This window comes from Salpingoeca rosetta (genome assembly GCF_000188695.1).
Source record: "Salpingoeca rosetta unplaced genomic scaffold supercont1.34, whole genome shotgun sequence".
NCBI classification, from domain to species: Eukaryota; class Choanoflagellata; order Craspedida; family Salpingoecidae; genus Salpingoeca; species Salpingoeca rosetta.
Genome location: NW_004754900.1, coordinates 343,884 through 361,383, shown reverse-complemented (window position 1 = coordinate 361,383; position 17,500 = coordinate 343,884). Strand labels below are relative to the sequence as shown.

Sequence of the window (17,500 nt, the reverse complement as noted above, 5' to 3'; positions counted from 1 at the left end):
ATGATCGGTGACGTGTCATGTAATCGTCTAACGTGCAATGTGCGAATGACAAGAGTACAGGGCTTGCCTTGTCTTGAATCAAATCACATCATGTCAGCTTTGTATTCCGTGATAAACAAAAACCAGCACAGCGACATTAAGTCATGTACAGAAGATGGCCAGCCATCAGTGGCTGTTGCGCAGGTGAACATCGCTGCTGGTAATGTGCAAGTCAGATACGAACGCGTCCACATCTTCGCCGCGGAAAAACGCAACATCCTCCTCGCGGAAAATCTGACCAGTAGGTGTGTGCGTATGTGTGTGTGTGTGTGTGTGTGTGTGTGTGTGTGTGTGTGTGTGTGTGCGTATGTGTATGTGTGTATGTGTGTGTGTGTGTGTAAGGCTTTGAGGATTCATTGCAAGCTGCTTGTACAAGAAAACAAGACACATGCACTTAGCCACGCTGCATACCCCACACTGCATACCGCCACCCACACCACCTCTGCAACATACGTTATCCAGCATCCTCTCCACGTCCTTCTTCATTCTGCTGCGCAGTTTGCTGCGTGCGCGGTCGCGTGCAATCGCCCGCTCGTGTGCGCTCTTCGCCGCAAACTCCTCCTTTGTCCGCAGCGCTTCGTCAAGCAGCCGCACTTGCTCCTGTGTGTGTGTGCGTGCGTGCGTGCGCGTGTGTGTGTGTGTGTGTGCGTGCGTGCGTGTGTGCGTGCGTGCGTGCGTGTGTGTGTATGTGTGTGTGTGTGTGGACAAAGGAATTCAAACACAACACAAATCACCGCCACCACACAAGCAATTACCACCATCTTGACCACTCTCCAGTCACAAAGGCGCACCTGGTACGTTGCTGTGAGTGCATCGAGGTCCAGCCTCTCCTGCCGTTGTTGCTCTGCCCGTAAATCACGCCGGTACGCCTCCAGATCCCTGATCGTGGTGGTGGTGATGGTGGGTGAAGGGTGGGGACACAGATGAGAAGATTGGTTGGCAGCTAGGCTTTGGACAGCAGAGGTGGAAACAGCTGACGTCTCACACTTCGCCACACACACACACACACACACACACACACACATACACACACACAAGGCGTGTACCTGATGTGGTCCTTAAATTGCGCAATGCTGCGGTCAAAGAGGCGCCTGATTTCCTTCTCTTGCTTGGCGTTTTCGCGTGCGCCCAACTGCCGCCGCCGTTCGTGCAGATGCGACAGCGCCTGGCGCTGCGACGCCCGGTCCTGCCGCATCTCACGCAGCCTGCACTCGTGGTCGTGGTGTGGTGTGTGCGCGCGCGTGTGTGTGTGAGTGTGTGTGTGTTATGTTCATGTGCAGTGTGCATGGATGAGACTGGTGCTGTTTTTACATGTCAACGCCACCACCAGTGCCACCTTGATCATCATCATCATCATCATCATTATCGTCGTTCACCACGCTTTTTGTTGTTCCCACCTGCGTTGCGTCTGCAGCTTCAAATCGCGCTCAAAGCGCAGCTGCTCCAGCCGTTTCCTCGACGCAATGTCACTGTGGGCGATGATGTGATATCCGTGGTCACGTGTTTGTGCGCGCGCGTGTGTGAGTGTGAGGGTGTGCGAGCGTGTGCGAGCGAGAGGGTGTATAAGCGGCATCAAGACACACACACACACACACACACACACACACACACACACACACACAGACGGGCACTGCAGCCGTGGCCATCACCTCTGCACAATGTCCATGTGTGCGGCGTGTTTGTGCTTGATGTCATGAACCGGCGACGAGCGGCTGCGGCGGACACGCGACGACCGCGCACGCAGCGCCTGAGGGTTGAGGTTGAGGTGGTGGTGGTGGTAATGAGTCGACGGTTGGTGGTGAAGGTGCGAATGTCACGAGGTTGCTCCATCAAGCACAAAGACACAGACACACACACACACACACGCACACACACACACACACACACACACACACACACACACCTTCATTTCGTTGTTCCACAGCCGTTGCTTTGCTGCTGAATCGAGGGCGGCAACCGGGAACGACGCGCGCACACTGATGATGATGATGATGATGATAATGGCGGTGGCGGTGGTGAGGTTGGTGGCGTGAGCAAGGGAAAACGTGCAGGTGTTGGCGGCCACACACACACACACACACACACACACACACACATACACATGATACCTTGCATGCAACGTATCATGCTGCCTTGTGCCTTTTCTTCTTCTTCTTCTGCTGGCGTTGGTGTGTCCATTAACTTCTTCGCCGCGGCCATTTGGGGTGTGCGTGTATTTCGGCTTCGCCGTCGCCTTGGTCCTGCCGCGCCTCTTTGTGTGCGCCTTTTTCATGTCACTGTGGGCGGACGTCGCATTCGCTCCCGCCCTTGGCTCACTGCGCATCCCGCTGCCGTCACGATGACGACGCGGAACAGCGCGATGCTGGCGGTGTTCGTTCTCACGGGAATGATCAAGATCACCCAACATCAGCTCTGCATCCTCATCTGTGTCACCACCGCCATCATCATCATCATCATCATCATCATCATCATCATCATCATCACCACCACCCCACTCGTGCCTGCTGGCCGCCTTTCTTCTTCCTCTCCTCTTCCCCCTACGCCCGCTCTTCATCCTCCTACCACCACCACCATCACCGCCGCCACCACTGCCATCAAAGCGCATGGGTTGAGCGAGCGAGTCGAGAAACGTGCTGTCGGTTGCGGGGTCGAAGATGGCGCCTGGGTGCGTTGTGCTCACGGCCTGGGGAACAGGGCGGTCCTCCCGTGAACACATGCGCAACACGCGTTTCAGAGCGGCGTCGCGTTCCCGCTTCGTGTCGCCGCGCTCACGGCTCAGCACGTGCTCCTGCCCATGTGTTCGCTCGTGTGCTGTTGGAGCAACGCCTCTTGCATCATGTTGTTGTTGCTGCTGCGACGGCTGCTGTTGTTGCTGCGGTCGTGGCACGCGTGTGTCCACGTGATTACTGTTGTAACCCTGTTCCACGTCGAGATCATCGTCATCATCTTCATCATCATCATCATCGACGTGAACATGTATGGCCGTTCCTTCATCTCGATGGCGGCGGCGGTGCGGGTGCTGTGCACTACTGCTCATCTCCCACTCATCCGCACCACTTTGGTCTGCTGTTCTATGGGACGGTGCTCCCACATCGGGTGACACACCACCATCACCATCACCGGCATCATGACCACCAACCCAAACGCCATATCTCCCCGTCTCTAGGTCGCGGAGGTCTCGCGTCGACACGACGGAATCGTCCTGGTGCGCAGCGCCTGTTGCTGCTGTGGCTGCTGTTGCTGTCATTGGTGCTGCTGCCGGTGTTGGTTCTGTTGAAGTGTTTGGTGCTGTTGATGTATCCGATGGTTCATGGGGGGACGTGGTGTCCTGTTCCAGCAGTCGCTGCAACAGCGTCAAATCGCGTTTAGCACGCGCTGCACGTTCCGCCCTCTCCTCATCCCACACCGCCGGCCCCGTTGCAGCTCCTCTTGCCGCATTGTGTTGTTGTTGTTGTTGTTGTTGTTGTTGTTGTTGTTGTTGTTGTTGTTGTTGTTGTTGTTGTTGCTGCACTGGTGGTGGGGGTACCACTGGGTCAGTTGCATGCGCTGCCTCTGTTGTAAATTCGGGCTGTGGTTGCGCGGTTGACGCGTGGAATGACCTTTCACTGGACCACGGCAACACTGCATCTGGCGACTGCTGCTGTTGTTGTTGCTCCAGTCCCGTGTGTACGTGAACATTCCTCAGTGCCTTGTTCACTCCACCGTCACCTCCACCATCACCACCACCACCACCGCCACTACCGCCACTATCAACACGTCGCCGTCTCCTCCCATTCACTGCAGCGCCGTCGGCACGTCGGCTGCCTGCGTGAACGGTTCGCCTGCTGCTCCCTTGGCCGCTGTCATCACGCCTCCCACCATCACCAGCACCACGACTACCGTTGCTTGCTCGCAATCCCTTATGCTCGGCGCGAATGCTTGCTTCGCGCGCTTGTGAGCTGGCTGTGCTGCGCATGAATCTTGGTAGCTCGCTCTCCCTCTTCCTGTTGTCGCTCTCATCGTGCTTCTTGTGGTTACGCCTCGTTGAATTGCTGGGTTTAGACTCTTGTTGTCTGTCGTCACGGCCATTGTTGCTGTTGTCGCTGCTGCCTTGCTTGTCATTGGAGTGGCTTTGGGCACGGCCGCTTTGTCGCAGACTGCTTTGGTTCTTGTGCGCTTGCACAGCAGAACTGCCCTTGACACGTCGCTTTGAGCCGCTGCTATGCTCTTCATCTTGCTGATGTTGCTGCTGTCGTTGCTGCTGTCGTTGCGGTCTGCTTTGTTCTTGCTGCTGTTGTTGTTGATCGTCTGGGGCGGTGCCGTACAGGACAATGTCGCTCAGGTCCAGGACAACGGCCAAGAGGTGCTCGATGGTCTGCACGTCGCCAGCCCCAACGGCATCCACTCGAATGTGGTCGAGTGGCATGCCTGTCGCAATCGACAGTTAACAGGGACGAGTGGAGCAAGAAAGGGATGAGACGGAATGAGGTGGATGGTGACGTTGAGAGAGGAGCGGCCTACAATGGCAGGACAGGCACACAGTTCGTTTTTACACACACACACACACACACACACACACATACACACACACACGCACGCACGCACACACGCACACACACACACACACACAAAAGATACACGCACAAAAGATATACAGCTCACCGATGACGCTGGAGGCAAGGTAGTCGATGGCGTGTTGGAGCTGGGCGCTGGGGGTGTCCCCAGACAAGGAGATCTTGAACAAGCGACTGATGAGGCGCACAAACACGGTGCAGGTGCAATCCTGCAACGTTTGCACGTCGGCCATGACTGCGTTGTCGTAGTTCACACTGCCACTGCGGCTGCCCTGTGCCAGCTTCCTCCACACCCGCTTCAACCGTGCCACAAGGCGTCCATGCCTGTCCTCCTCCATCCTGGGGGGGGGGGGAAGTTGGCAGGGAAAAGGACTGGCTTGAATGAGTGCAAGCTAGCGAGCGTGCGAGGGTGTTGTTGTGTTGATGTGAGTGGCCGTTATTGCTCTTGGCTTTGAGCTGGTTACTGAAGAATCGCCACATTTTTGCACACTTTTCTACAACCCTCGTGGTCGAGCACAACGACGATCAGAGTGCACAAACACACACATACACACACACACACACACACACACACACACACACACACACACACACACACACACACACACACACACACAGACACAGACACACACACACACACACACAGCCATGCCTGGGGCGAAGAAGAAGGCGTTCAAGCACAAGCAACGCCACAAGAAGAAGCAACAGCAGCGCCAACAAAGACAGCAGCAACAGCAGCAAAAACAACAACAGCACAAGGATCCACAACAACAAGCAGCACAACATCAACCTGTTGACACTCTCCTCACACAGGTATTTGCGCTTTCATGCATGCACATGAATGTGTGTGTGTGTGTGTGTGTGTGTGTGTGTGTGTGTGTGTGTGTGTGTGTGCACCCTTTCGTGCACCACTCTTCGCGCACCACCCTTCGCGCACCACTCTTCGTGTGCACCATTCCTCGAGCGCCACCACCCCGCTCGCGCGACTCTCTTGTTGCACCCATGCCCGGTCGACACGCATAGCTGCTCACCCGTTGTGTCGTACTTTTGTGCGTCACACCATTACAGGCTGAAACCGCGTATGCGGAGATGCGCTTTGACGAGTGCATGCAGCTGTGCGATCAAGTGCTGTCGCAGTCTGCGGGGAACACGGCTGCGATGGAGACAAAGGCGCTTGCGCTGCTGCAGCTGGAACAGCCGGAGCCCGCGCGCGCGCTGCTCGAGGAGTGTGTGCGGCTATCGCCAGAGGAAGGCGCCAGCAAGTACATGTATCTGGGCCAGATGTCGTTTGGCGAGGAGGCCGCCGAGGCACTGCAGCACGGCATCTCCATCCTTGCTGCTGAGCAGGAGCAGATGCGAGGCGTCGCCACCGACGAGGAAATGCAGGAGCACAACGACGCTGTTGCCGCTGCATTCTGCTCCCTCGCCGAAGTCTACCTCACGGACCTCTGGTGAGTATGTGTGTGTGTCGTGTGCTTGTTCAATCGTGTGCTGGTACGATCATGTGTGTCTGCGTGCAATCATGTGTGTGTGTGTGTGTGTGTGTGTGCGTGGGTCGTGTGCGTGTGCAATCGTGTGCTGGTACGATCATGTGTGCGTGCAATCATGTGTATCTCCATCATGTTTTGTGTGCGCATGCATCCACCTTGCATGTACGTGTTGCTAACAAACCTATTGTACAATCACCCCTTGCAGCGAAACGGAGGGTGCGCAGGACGTGTGCATGGAGCTGATGAAGAAGGCCCTCGACTTTGACCCCAACAACGTGCAGGCCCTTCAGGTACGCGCTTGCGTTGGTTGGTTGTTTGGTTGGTTGTTTGCTTGTTTACGTGAGCATCACACGAGCTCCATTCTACGTGTATCAACGCCAGTGCCCACTTTGCTCTTGCCCATTCCCTCACTTCCCTCCATCTCTCTGTCTCTCTCTCTCTCTCTCCATCTCTCTCTCTCTCTCCATCTCTCTCTCTCTCTGTGCAGACGCTCGCCAGCATACACATTAGCTTGTCAGAGCCGGAGCAAGCGAGGGAGTACCTGTTTCGGTCCCTTGATGAGTGGTGGAAGTTCAGGAAAGGCGCACATGGCATGGACGTGGCAGGTGAGGGCGATGATGATGATGAAGGTGATGATAATGATGATGGTGACACCACTGGTGGAGCAACCGCAATGGATGATGATGACGACGACGATAATGGTGAAGAAGATGATGATGTCATCGGCGATGATGATGATGATGAGAAGCAGCTTGACCCTGACGAGATGGTGTATGTACCGCCGTATGAGGCGCGCATCAACGCGGCCAAGATGTTGATTGAGCTTGGCGAGCTCGACCTGGCCCTGGAGCTTCTGGACCTCCTCATCGCAGAGGATGACGAAATCATGCAGGTGTGTGTGCGCATGTGTTTGTTGGTATGTGTATGTGTGTGTGTTTGTTTGTTTGTTGGTGTGTATGTGTGCGCGTGTGTTTGGTTGGTTGTTTGTTTGTGTGTTTGTTTGTTTGTTTGTGTGTTGTTTGTTTGTTTGTTGTGTGTGTGTGTGTGTGTGTGTGTGTGTGTGTGTGAGCGAGTAAGTACGTGTGTGTGTGTGTGTGCGTTTGGTCAAGGTGGGGCAGCGTGGATGCCCTTTGTGTATTTTGCGGAGCTTCTGTGTGACACTTGCGACTCCGCAGACTAAGCGTCAACAACGTCTACACATGCCGCCGCCACCACCACACCGTTTGCTCAGGTGTGGTACCTGCAAGGGTGGACGCTGCACCTGAAGGGCGACACGGAGTCGTCGCGGGAATCGCTGGAGCGGGCAAAACAGGTGTACGTTGCGTCGCAGGCAGACCGCCCCGAGGTCTTGCAGCACATTGACGAGCTGCTGGCTGAACAGCAACAGCAACAACAACAGCAGGAACAGCAGGAGGAGGAGGAGGACCAGGATGGCGATGTTGCCATGGCGTGAGCAGTGCTGGCAATGGGGTGGCTGGTAGTTGCTTGGTGTGTGTGTGTGTATGTGTGTGCCTTGTGATGATGACATAGCCCGACTTGGGTGACTGGTTTGTCTTTTGGGACGTTCGCAACTCTTGTGGTGTGTGGGTATGATTGGCTGACGATAAACCTTCTTCTTCCCAAGGGCCCCTCACTCGCTATCACGAGCATCTTTGCCATGGTGAGAGGTCAGAACTTTGTCCCTTGCTTCAAGAACGACTGTTAGTAGTCCGGTGACCTACATCAGGAATTCGAAGTGCATCCGATCTGATGTCATGTATTGGTTGGGGGGAGGGGGGCACAACGCAACAGCCAAGACAAAAGCCAGCAACAGCTTTTGCGGTCCAGCAGGAGACTAGTGACAGCAGCTAACGTCGACAGGAGACCGAGATCAATGGCAAGCAGGGGCAGCTTGGCGGTTGTCGTAAAAACAAAGCGCCGGGGCCAGGAGCGAATAGGTGCTTCAAAGGGAACATCAAGAGCGGGGCAGTTGTGGTGAACGATTAACGAGACAGCAGAGAATGCTGAAAAGAAAATGCTGAAGGGAACGAACACAGTACGTGACAGAGACAGGGAGTCTGGGTTTATAATAAGGCAACGGTCGAGCACCTGAGCACTACACGACACGCTACAGGGTAAGCAAGACAGTGCAAGCTTTCAGAATGGTAGATGTTTAGACTTTTAGATGACTGTGAGCAAAATGAGTGCAGAGAAGTGTCACTGGTGTGAAGAATAAAGAAGCCCAAAGTAAGCGTTCACTCAGGCGGCGTTTGTGATGGTGATGTCCATGCCTTGTGGGTAATGGAAGATGACGAAGCCGTCTGATCCGTCCTGAGCATACCGGTCTGCACTTCTCCCTCCCGCCCCAACGACAGCCTGAAGCTGCTGCACGGGTGCTGTGAGTTGAAATACCCCAGCTGCGTACCCACCATTGCCGCCATCTACTCCAGTTGATATGGTGGGAACGCGATAACTGCCAGCGCTGCCACCGCCGCCAACACCACCGTCCCCACCACGCCCCACCAAGCGAATCGGCCCAATGTCCCCAGACCCGTGAGCACCGCCCGGTCCAAGATAGTCGCCCCCAACTCCGCCCGTTGCCTTGAGCCACATCATCGCCATGGAGGGACACACCAGCGACGTCGACGCACCGTTTACCCCACCAGCGGAAGGACTGGCGCCACCGCCTCCAGCACCACCAACTTCAGCGTACAGCGGCACTGAAGACGGGAGTCCGCTGCTGTTGTTGATGGAGATTGTCACGTCGTATGTGCCTGCTGTCGTGATGGCCGCAATGCGTGTGAAGGCCACTGACGCGGTAGCCTGGCTTTCTAAGGTTGACACTGTGCTTCTCAGCTCGGCGTTGTGCCTCTGCAGCGTGGAGACGGTCTGCTGGAGGCTGCTGAGCGTCTCGAGCATATCTTTCAAAGACAACCGCGCCTCGCTGTCCTGGAGGATCATCTGACGATTCTCATCCACGTAGATGAAGGCGCTGGTCCTGTTCATTTCCCCTGTCTGCGCATGCGAGCTCACGAAGGTCGTGTAGCACACGACAAGAACCAACAACCATGACACGGAACTGAGGGATGGAAGCATGCTTGCTTGCTTGTTGCTTGTTGCAGCCATTCAACCTTCACTGTCTGTGGTTGTTGTTTGTTTTGTCTTGCCTATTGTTGTAGAAAATCCTATAAAGCTGTTCCCATTTTTCTACATCCAACCTGCAAAGCGAGAGCCAGAAGCAAAAGTGAAGCAGGCGAACAGCACCCCACCCACACCAAACGACCCAGACACCGACCGCCGATCATGGTGAAGCGGACGGCGAGCACCAAGTACACGGTGACAACGGAGAGCTCCGTGCAGGCTGGGTTTTGGGGCGGCAAAGCACGATGGACGGTGGACGTTGCGCCCGATGACTACCACGTGATTGACTTTGAGCACACGGGCATCTTGGGCAAGCGCATCGTCAAGATTGATGACCGCGTCGTCATCAAGCGGGTGTGTGTGTGTGTGTTTCGTGTACATGTGTGTGTATGTGTGTCTGTGTGTCTGTGTGTGTGTATGTGTGTGTGTGTTTTTCGTGTACATGTGTGTCTCTGTGTGTCTGTGTGTCTGTGCATATGTCACCGTTAATTTCACTTTTATTGCTTGCAGGCAAGCAAAGTAACACCCACCTTTTACGAGGGAAGAAATTCCGAACCTCTCACCTCGTTTCGCGGCTGCACACTTGATCACCACTCATCCACTCACCCCTGCCCATCGCTTCGACGCCTCGCTCCCCTCCCTCTTCCCAAACCCCAAACCCACATTGGTAGAACAAGTCGCTGAAGCTTGTTGGGAGGGAGTCGTTCACGTTTGGCGGAACCACACGGCATCACGGCGAAATCACCATCGAGCCCGTTGGCTTCTCGCACTACGAGTACACGCTGTACATTGACAGCGCCCCGTTTGCGGAGTTTGTGGACTTTGCACGCGCCCAGGCACAGAACAACCTGCTTGGTGTGTCCTCGCACACACCGGCAAACAAGAGCGCTTCGTCTTCCTCGCGCATGTTCGGCAACCCAAACTACGACGTCTCCACTCCGCTCTAGGAAACATGAGACGGTACGTGTGTGTGTGTGTGTGTGTGTGTGTGTGTGTGTGTGTGTGTGTGTGTGTGTGTGTGTGTGTGTGTGTGTGTGTGTGTGTGTGTGCATGTGTGTGTGTGTGTGTGTGCGATGAGATTCCAACGGCGTGCTTGTATGTCTGCTTGCTTGCAGGGGTCAGGGGCGAGAATCGTCTGTGCGGAATGCCTTGCCCGTACGCCACTCACACATGCTGTCTCACGCACGCGCTGCACACCACCAATCACACACACACATACACACACATGCATGCGTGCACAGCGCCTGGGCTCCTCGCCGATGCTGCCGTGTCTCCGTTATTGACTTTTCTTATTCTCCCAGCACGTGTGCTGTTAATGCCGCTTGCCTTCCTTCCTTCCTCCTCTGATCAAGCAATGCAAGCCCTTGTGCTGCAGCCTTCTCGGCCCCTAACTTGAATTCCAATCGCCTTACTTGCTCCTTTGCTTGCTTCTTCACATCGCTGTTGTTGTTTCGTTTTTGTGTTGCTGGTTGGAGGTGTAAACAGTCAACATCACACCACGTGTAAACGCAAACAACAGCAAAGGTGCACACGATTTGGGTTTTTTGCTTGCTTGCTTTTTGCTTGCTTGCTTGCTTGCAGGCACCCTTTCCACGCCCACTCATTTTCCTCTTGTTCTTTTGGCTTTTTGAGTGTGTCCTGACGTTGTCGACAACCGCCACCAAAGCAACCACCAGCACTAAGTCCAACCAACCACCAAACGACCAAGCACCAAGAAGCAGACGAGCACCATGCCACCACACCGCGTGTTCATCTCGCTGCGCTTCAGCGAGGCCATGGATGCGAGCCAAGCACTGAAAAGGGCGTTGGACAAGCGGGGCGTGCCCACGTTCCTGTGCGCCGTTGCTGCTGGCGACAGCATCGCCGACGCCGTGATCGAGGCCATCGACGAGTGCGAGCTGGTGGTGATCATGGGCACGCACACGTACGGGGAGAAGACGGACAGCAAGTTCAGCTCGCGCGAGGAGCTCGAGTTTATCATCAACGACGAGAAGCCGTTCTTCCTGGTGAAGATGTGCGACCGCTTCAAGCACGCCAAAACGCGCTTCTGGCTTCCGCCCACCATCGCCTACCACCCATGGCAGCCGCAGGGCGCCGAGCGCTCCGATCCGCCAGCTGAGCTTGTGGACGCCATCATCGCCAAGCTCAAGGACGTGACCGGTGACAGCGCACCAGTGAAGCTGCAGCAACCACAATCAACTAGCTCAGCGTCCTTTTCCCAAGTTCATGGCGTGCGTGCAGTCAGTGGCGGTAGTGCTGAGGACGCCGTGCGCAAGCTGCAGACCAACGGCCGTAGCATGCACGCGGCTGAGATTGTGCAGCTGATGCAGGCGTTTCCCGCCTCTGCTGACGTGCAACGTTTTGCCTGTCAGGCACTAGAAGGCCAGGCAGAGGGCAATGCGCGGGGGCGTGTGGATGGGACTGCATCTGGCGCCATCGACGCAATCATCAAGGCGATGAAGATACACAGCAGTAACGGCGATGTGCAACAGTGTGGGTGTGGGGCGCTGCAGAACCTGGCATTCAACAACCATGACAACCAGGTGGCGATTGCGTCAAAGGGTGGAATTGATGCTGTGATCGTGGCGATGAAGCGCCACAGCAGCAACAGCGGTGTGCAAGAGAGTGGGTGTCGTGCGCTTGGAATCCTGGGACACAACAACAATGGCAACCAGGCTGCGATCGCGTCAAAGGGCGGGATTGATGCCGTGATTGCAGCCATGAAGAACCACAGCAGCAAACTCGGTGTGCTCAAGTTTGGATGTGCTACGCTGTGGGATCTGGCAGTGAACAACAACAACAAGGTGGTGATTGCATCGAAGGGCGGGATTGACGCTGTGGTTGCGGCGATGAAGATGCACAGTAGCAACGATGGTGTGCAAGAGCAAGGGTGTGGTGCACTGCGGAACCTCGCACTGAACCATGACAACAGGGTGGCAATTGCGTCGAAGGGCGGGATTGATGCTGTGGTTGCAGCGATGAAATGCCACAGCAGCAACAGCGGTGTGCAAGAGCATGGGTGTGCAGCATTTACGAATTTTGCCACAAACCCTGACTTGCTGGCACACCTTCGTTCCCGAAGCATTTCTCTCCTTGCCAGACAGGCCAAGCACAACCACCCAAGCAACCGTGGTGTGCAGCAACAGGCAGACCGCTTGCTCAGCAAGCTTTCCTGACCTGCTTCTGAACCCCTGGTCCCTTCCACTGCTGCCTTCTTTTCCTCTTGCTTGTCGTGCCGCGTCTACTCCACCGCTCATGGTTTTTTTTTTCTCGCCTTGTGCTCTGTGTCTTCAACCACCTCGTTTTGTGCAACATCACCCGACACTACGACACGCCCTGTCCCCACTGTGTTTGATGAGGGTGGTTGTTCTCAACGTGTTGCTGCTTGAGTTCTTCGCTTCCCTCGTCGCTGTCTTTGCTCTTCGTGGCTTTTGCAGACTTTGTTTCGATTGTTTCTTCGTTCGTTCATTCATGTGGTTTCGTTCACTGATTCATGCACATTGATTGAAACCCGAACAACACCACACCACCTTCGTGTTCAACAAACACGAGTTGAACAGCACCTACACACTGTCACTGCATCTGCTACACGACGTCACCAAAGAGAGAAGGAGAGAGGTTGCACACGTTCAAGTGAAGAAACACACAAGTTTCGCAACTGCCAACCAATGCTACGCTGCAGGCGTGCATCATCTGCGCATCACTCACAATGAGCAACGTGCGCGCGCCATTGATGATTGCACCATCACCACTCCGCCAATTTCTCTATGCGTTCTATTGATGGTTACACCTTGCCCAAAAGTGGTAGTCCACAAGAAACACAGAAAGAGGGACACGAGGACAGGAGAGCTATCAGTCCGGTGGGAGTTGAGAAGGGGCTAAGAGCAGAGCACAGGGAAGAGGGCTCAGGGAGCAGACAAGCACGAGAAAGGGAAACAACCGCTTGCGTTTCACGGCGCTGCATCTCCACGCTGGCTATCTTGTTTGGTCGTGAGTGTGTGGTTGTAGGTCGCGCATGCTACCACGATGCCCAGGGGCGGAAGGAGAGCGGAGAGAATGTTTGGTTCATGGGGATGGTGATGTCGGCCATACCCGCGCCGCTGCGCTCCAGGCTGTCCAAGATGCGGTGCCTGCGAACGAGGAGTGTTTAAGTTGTTGTTTTAGTTGTTGTTGTTGTTGTTGTTTAAGTTGTTGTAGTTGTAGTTGTAGTTGTAGTTGTAGTTGTAGTTGTTGTTGTTGTTGTTGTTGTTGTTGTTGTTGTTGTTGTTGTTGTTGTTGTTTAAGTTGTTGTTGATTTCGTGGCAGGTGGGATGACAATGTGAGGCAGTTGGGACGGGAGAAATGCGGGGGAGACATGCACAGACAGACAGACATAGGCGCACAGACGCGCAGACACACACACACACACACACACACACACACACACACACACACACACACACACACACACACACACACACACACACACACACACAAACATCCCACGCACCCGTCAATGCCGAGCATGAAGAGAGACGGGATGGTGACGGAGTAGTCCAGCCCTTCCGCAATCATGTCAATCCACTCCCTGACGCCCCGGGGGGATCGTGTGAGTGCGCGTACATGCACGTGCGTGTGTGTGTGTGCGTGTGTGAGTGCGCATGCACGTGCGTGTGTGTGTATACTCGTCAGAAGATCAATCCAAGCAAACGCTTCGTGAGATCCAACAACAACAAAACAGACATACACAGAGACAGACAGACAGACATCCCCCACACAAACAAAACCGACGCACTCTTCCATGGAGTTGTCGTAGATGACGGCTGCGATGGCCCCCGCTTGCTGCGCATGGAACGTTTTCTCCGCGAAGGAGCACATGCTGCGAGAAGGGTGTGTGTGTGTGTGAGGAGGGAGTGTGCGTGAGTATTGCGTGTGTCTGTGCGGGGTAACTGGCACACGCACAAGCACAGACAGACAGATAGACAGACAGACACACACACACACACACACACACACACACACACACACACACACACACACACACACACACACACAGACAGACGCGCACACACGCACAAACACACGCAGATGCGCACACACAGACGCGCACACACGAACGCGCAAAACAAATTGCACATAACCCCCTCACCCTCGTTGAACGAGTGCGATTTGGCCCTCAACGGCAAAGTTGTTTGTGAACGTTTCGCAGCCCTGCACTGGTGCGGAAGGAACGAGCTTGATGTGCCGGTGCACGTGTACAAAGTCGCCACCAAAGTCTTTTGCAGGAAGCACGGGATACACGTATGCCACCTCCTTTGGCTGAATGGGGGCATACAAAAGGGCAATACATGCAGTCGCAGTGTGAGGGAGCAGAGGGAAGGCCGGGAGGAATGCGAGGAGAGGAAGCAATGAACGGCGCATGGGTAACAGCTAAAACACCCTCAGACACACACACACACACACCTGGTGAAGAGCAAAGTAGACAAAGTCGTCGTTGGAGTGAAAAGCGGCTGCTTGTTGCGGCATGCTTTGAAAACCAACCATCGCCATCAGCAATGCCACGATCCCAACCATCATCATCAACGGTCTGTTCAACACTGTTCCTGCTTTTATTCTCCGACCTCCTTGTTGTCTTTCTTCGCACCGCCACGCCATTCCACATGCACGTCCATGCTGCCTTCTCTCACGCTGCTGTCGCTGCTTCTGCGACTGTCCCGCAGCTCCACAAGCACAACGACACGCACCATGAGCACCACTTTGGCATTCGCACGCCATGGTCATCATCCTCATCGTCATCCGCGTTGTCCGTGCTGAAGTTTGGACGATTGAACAAAGATTTCCAACACATTTCGGCGCTCCAACGCTCGTCATCACACACGTCTTCCGCCCACACACAACAACAGCACGCTGTTCCCCCCACTCCACGTGATCACACACTACTCTCCACCCCCTTCGTTTGTGTCCGCTCTTTGGTGGACTGGTCATGAGCCGCAGCAACAGTAACAGGGCTAGCAACCGAAACAGCTGGCATGTTGAAGCTGACAATGAGGGACAAGCTCAGCACTATGCAGAGCAGTATGCAGCCCTGATGTTGCAGCCCATGATGTCCGCGCCGCTCAGGGTGGCGCAACCAGCTGCCCCACCGGTGCCGCAGCACCCCGTCGTCTTCTCCCCCGTCTGTGCCACATGCAAGGCACACCGCTGCCCACCCGTCAAGGCGGCAGGTGTGTGTTTATGTGTGTGTGTTTATGTGTGTGTCTGTGTCTGTGTGTGTGTGTGTGTGTCTGTGTCTGCCATGTTGTGTTCCTGACGACTTTGCCTGTCCGCTGCTTGTCTGCCTCTGTGGCTGTCTGTTTCTGTGAATCTATCCACGCCCCCATCCCCTCTCTGCTCATGATGTTGGTACGTTGTTGCGGCCCTTCCTCTCTTTGTGTAGCGTTGGGTCACTTTCGGTGCCTGCAGTGCCTCCACCATGAAGGGCGCGTGGTGGGCGTCAAAGACGACACAGGGGCGACACCCCTGCACGCTGCGGTCGGTAATGGCCACTTGGAATGCGCCATGTGGCTGGCAGACCGTACGGGTGCAGACCTCCATGCCCGCGACGGCACGGGTTCCATGCCTGTACACCATGCCGCCTATCACGGCCGCCTCCCCTGCCTCAAGTGGCTGGTCAAAGAAACCCACAAGGAGGCGTGAGTCTTGTGTGAATGTGTGAATGTGTGAATGTGTGAATGTGTTAATGTGTGAATGTGAGAATGTGTGAGAATGTGAGAATGTGAATGTGAATGTGAATGTGGTTTGGTACACACCCTGCGCATATGATCGACGGGTCCTCCTTCAACTCTTACAGTCTCCTCAACATTCCCCCCCCCCTGTTTTGTTCTCCCATCCAGTGCCACCGCCAACTCTTCAGACGGTGGAACGCCGGTCCACTTTGCCGCTGCGAAAGGGAACCTCGAATGCCTCAAGTACCTCTGCTCCGACGAGGTGATCACTGCTCCATGACGTTTTTGTGAATGCGTGAATACATGAATTGCGTGCGTGTGTGTGTGTGTGTGTGTGTGTGTGTGTGTGTGTGTGTGTGTGTGTGTGTGTGTGCGTGTGTGTGTGTGAGTGTGTGTGTGTGTGTGTGTGTGTGTGTGTGTGTGTGTGTGTGTGTGTGTGTGTGTGTGTGTGTGTGGTGTGTGTGTGTGTGTGTGTGTGTGGTGAGCGTGTTTCCTTGGATTTGCATGAGTGGTCTTCTCTGCATATTTGGTGACCTCATCCTCTCGCCCACTTGCTTCATTTCACACCATCTCTCAACTAGCCCCCCCCCCGCACACACACGCCATTCCACCTCATCACGCCACGTCCCATCCCTGATGCCCATCACGGCCAGTGCGGTGCGAATCCAAACGACGTCGACGACAACGGCGCAACCCCGCTCTACTTTGCCGCCCAGGGTGAGCAATAGAGCAAGGTGGTGGCAAAGGAAGAGGAGATGTGTGTGTGTGTGTGTGTGTGTGTGTGTGTGTGTGTGTGTGTGTGTGTGTGCATGTGTGTGTGTGTGTTTTCGTTGATCTTGTATTTATTCGCAACATCATGACTGTACCAGCGCCTCTCTCGACTCGCGCCTCTCTCACACCACCACTAACATCACCATCACTGCCACCATTACGACAGAGGGGCGGAGTGCGTGTGTGCGGTGGCTGATTGAGCGCGGTGTCAGCTCATACGAGCAGGCACACGATGGCATGTGCGCCGTACATGCTGCTGCCCAGGCGGGACAGGCCGACACGCTGCAGCTCATTCTCTCAACCTGCCGCCCGCCAAAGTACGACAAAGGCGACTTTATATGTGTGTGTGTGTGTGTGATATGTGTGTGTGATATGTGTGATATGTTGAGGTTGATTCAACGCTTTGCCCACGCCCTCTCCATACCATCAAACCACATTCCTCACTCATCATCATCATCACCACTACTCCTCGCCATCATCGCCACCGTCGGGCTGCAGGGGTGGGGTGAGCGGAATCCGGGACCGCGATGGTGCAACGCCACTGCACTTCTCGGCGTCAAAGGGCCACGTGGCGTGCACGCGGCTGCTGGTGGAGCTCTTTGGATGCACCGGCAACGAACAGGACGCAATTGGAGCCACGGTCCGTGTGTGTGTGTGTGTGTGTGTGTGTGTGTGTGTGTGTGTGTGTGTGTGTGTGTGTGTGTGTGTGTGTGTGTGTGTGTGTGTGTGTGTGTGTGTGTGTGTGTGTGTGTGTGTGTGTGTGTGTGTGTGTGTGTGTGTGTGTGTGTGTGTGTGTGTGTGTGTGTGTGTGTGTGTGTGTGTG

General features: G+C 55.1%; 7 protein-coding genes across 7 annotated transcripts in view; 4 read left to right on the top strand and 3 right to left on the bottom strand.

Annotated features, from left to right (window-relative positions):
• Nucleotides 1-88: 88 nt before the first annotated feature.
• On the bottom strand, nucleotides 89-4,958 carry PTSG_10735 (uncharacterized protein). Its single transcript, XM_004988643.1, has 9 exons — nucleotides 4,681-4,958; nucleotides 2,148-4,446; nucleotides 1,943-2,015; nucleotides 1,689-1,786; nucleotides 1,437-1,508; nucleotides 1,086-1,244; nucleotides 831-918; nucleotides 493-639; nucleotides 89-273 (listed from the first exon to the last, which is right to left on the bottom strand). Exons 1-9 carry the CDS (start codon nucleotides 4,928-4,930, stop codon nucleotides 166-168), a joined length of 3,294 nt encoding a protein of 1,097 aa, XP_004988700.1. The 5' UTR covers nucleotides 4,931-4,958; the 3' UTR covers nucleotides 89-165.
• A 222-nt stretch (nucleotides 4,959-5,180) lies between these two features.
• Nucleotides 5,181-7,705, top strand: PTSG_10734 (uncharacterized protein). The gene is made up of 5 exons (XM_004988642.1): nucleotides 5,181-5,405; nucleotides 5,661-6,043; nucleotides 6,288-6,372; nucleotides 6,570-6,974; nucleotides 7,314-7,705. Exons 1-5 carry the CDS (start codon nucleotides 5,241-5,243, stop codon nucleotides 7,533-7,535), a joined length of 1,260 nt encoding a protein of 419 aa, XP_004988699.1. The 5' UTR covers nucleotides 5,181-5,240; the 3' UTR covers nucleotides 7,536-7,705.
• Nucleotides 7,706-7,962: 257 nt separating this feature from the next.
• On the bottom strand, nucleotides 7,963-9,228 carry PTSG_10733 (uncharacterized protein). The gene has a single exon (XM_004988641.1). It carries the CDS (start codon nucleotides 9,185-9,187, stop codon nucleotides 8,321-8,323), a length of 867 nt encoding a protein of 288 aa, XP_004988698.1. The 5' UTR covers nucleotides 9,188-9,228; the 3' UTR covers nucleotides 7,963-8,320.
• A 48-nt stretch (nucleotides 9,229-9,276) lies between these two features.
• PTSG_10732 (uncharacterized protein) lies at nucleotides 9,277-10,716 on the top strand. Its single transcript, XM_004988640.1, has 3 exons — nucleotides 9,277-9,556; nucleotides 9,874-10,162; nucleotides 10,444-10,716. Exons 1-2 carry the CDS (start codon nucleotides 9,365-9,367, stop codon nucleotides 10,147-10,149), a joined length of 468 nt encoding a protein of 155 aa, XP_004988697.1. The 5' UTR covers nucleotides 9,277-9,364; the 3' UTR covers nucleotides 10,150-10,162; nucleotides 10,444-10,716.
• Nucleotides 10,717-10,932: 216 nt separating this feature from the next.
• PTSG_10731 (uncharacterized protein) lies at nucleotides 10,933-12,378 on the top strand (the record flags this gene model as incomplete). Its single annotated transcript, XM_004988639.1, has 1 exon — nucleotides 10,933-12,378. The coding sequence occupies one exon, from the start codon at nucleotides 10,933-10,935 to the stop codon at nucleotides 12,376-12,378; it is 1,446 nt and encodes a 481-aa protein (XP_004988696.1).
• A 579-nt stretch (nucleotides 12,379-12,957) lies between these two features.
• Nucleotides 12,958-15,030, bottom strand: PTSG_10730 (uncharacterized protein). Its single transcript, XM_004988638.1, has 5 exons — nucleotides 14,645-15,030; nucleotides 14,331-14,500; nucleotides 13,977-14,060; nucleotides 13,692-13,769; nucleotides 12,958-13,332 (listed from the first exon to the last, which is right to left on the bottom strand). Exons 1-5 carry the CDS (start codon nucleotides 14,975-14,977, stop codon nucleotides 13,221-13,223), a joined length of 777 nt encoding a protein of 258 aa, XP_004988695.1. The 5' UTR covers nucleotides 14,978-15,030; the 3' UTR covers nucleotides 12,958-13,220.
• A 4-nt stretch (nucleotides 15,031-15,034) lies between these two features.
• PTSG_13093 (uncharacterized protein) overlaps nucleotides 15,035-17,500 on the top strand; it is a 5,669-nt gene continuing 3,203 nt past the window's right edge. Inside the window, exons 1-6 of the mRNA XM_004988637.1 lie at nucleotides 15,035-15,405; nucleotides 15,618-15,873; nucleotides 16,075-16,168; nucleotides 16,560-16,623; nucleotides 16,844-16,994; nucleotides 17,176-17,333. Coding sequence (XP_004988694.1) covers nucleotides 15,165-15,405; nucleotides 15,618-15,873; nucleotides 16,075-16,168; nucleotides 16,560-16,623; nucleotides 16,844-16,994; nucleotides 17,176-17,333 — 964 coding nt within the window. The 5' untranslated portion in view covers nucleotides 15,035-15,164. The remainder of the gene's footprint in view (nucleotides 15,406-15,617; nucleotides 15,874-16,074; nucleotides 16,169-16,559; nucleotides 16,624-16,843; nucleotides 16,995-17,175; nucleotides 17,334-17,500) is intronic.

Excerpts from the sequence above, each read along its gene's own strand:
- PTSG_10735 (XM_004988643.1), bottom strand. The coding sequence starts at position 4,930 with ATGGAGGAGGACAGGCATGGACGCCTTGTGGCACGGTTGAAGCGGGTG. Across the intron at positions 640-830 it reads CACTCACAGCAACGTACCAG|GAGCAAGTGCGGCTGCTTGA; the intron begins GTGCGCCTTTGT and ends ACACACACACAG. Across the intron at positions 274-492 it reads TGGAGAGGATGCTGGATAAC|ATTTTCCGCGAGGAGGATGT; the intron begins GTATGTTGCAGA and ends CCTACTGGTCAG.
- PTSG_10734 (XM_004988642.1), top strand. The coding sequence starts at position 5,241 with ATGCCTGGGGCGAAGAAGAAGGCGTTCAAGCACAAGCAACGCCACAAG. Across the intron at positions 5,406-5,660 it reads TTGACACTCTCCTCACACAG|GCTGAAACCGCGTATGCGGA; the intron begins GTATTTGCGCTT and ends ACACCATTACAG. Across the intron at positions 6,044-6,287 it reads GTCTACCTCACGGACCTCTG|CGAAACGGAGGGTGCGCAGG; the intron begins GTGAGTATGTGT and ends CACCCCTTGCAG.
- PTSG_10733 (XM_004988641.1), bottom strand. The coding sequence starts at position 9,187 with ATGGCTGCAACAAGCAACAAGCAAGCAAGCATGCTTCCATCCCTCAGT.
- PTSG_10732 (XM_004988640.1), top strand. The coding sequence starts at position 9,365 with ATGGTGAAGCGGACGGCGAGCACCAAGTACACGGTGACAACGGAGAGC. Across the intron at positions 9,557-9,873 it reads ACCGCGTCGTCATCAAGCGG|AACAAGTCGCTGAAGCTTGT; the intron begins GTGTGTGTGTGT and ends CCACATTGGTAG.
- PTSG_10730 (XM_004988638.1), bottom strand. The coding sequence starts at position 14,977 with ATGACGATGAGGATGATGACCATGGCGTGCGAATGCCAAAGTGGTGCT. Across the intron at positions 13,770-13,976 it reads TACGACAACTCCATGGAAGA|GGAGTGGATTGACATGATTG; the intron begins GTGCGTCGGTTT and ends CCGGGGCGTCAG. Across the intron at positions 13,333-13,691 it reads TTCATGCTCGGCATTGACGG|GCACCGCATCTTGGACAGCC; the intron begins GTGCGTGGGATG and ends CCTCGTTCGCAG.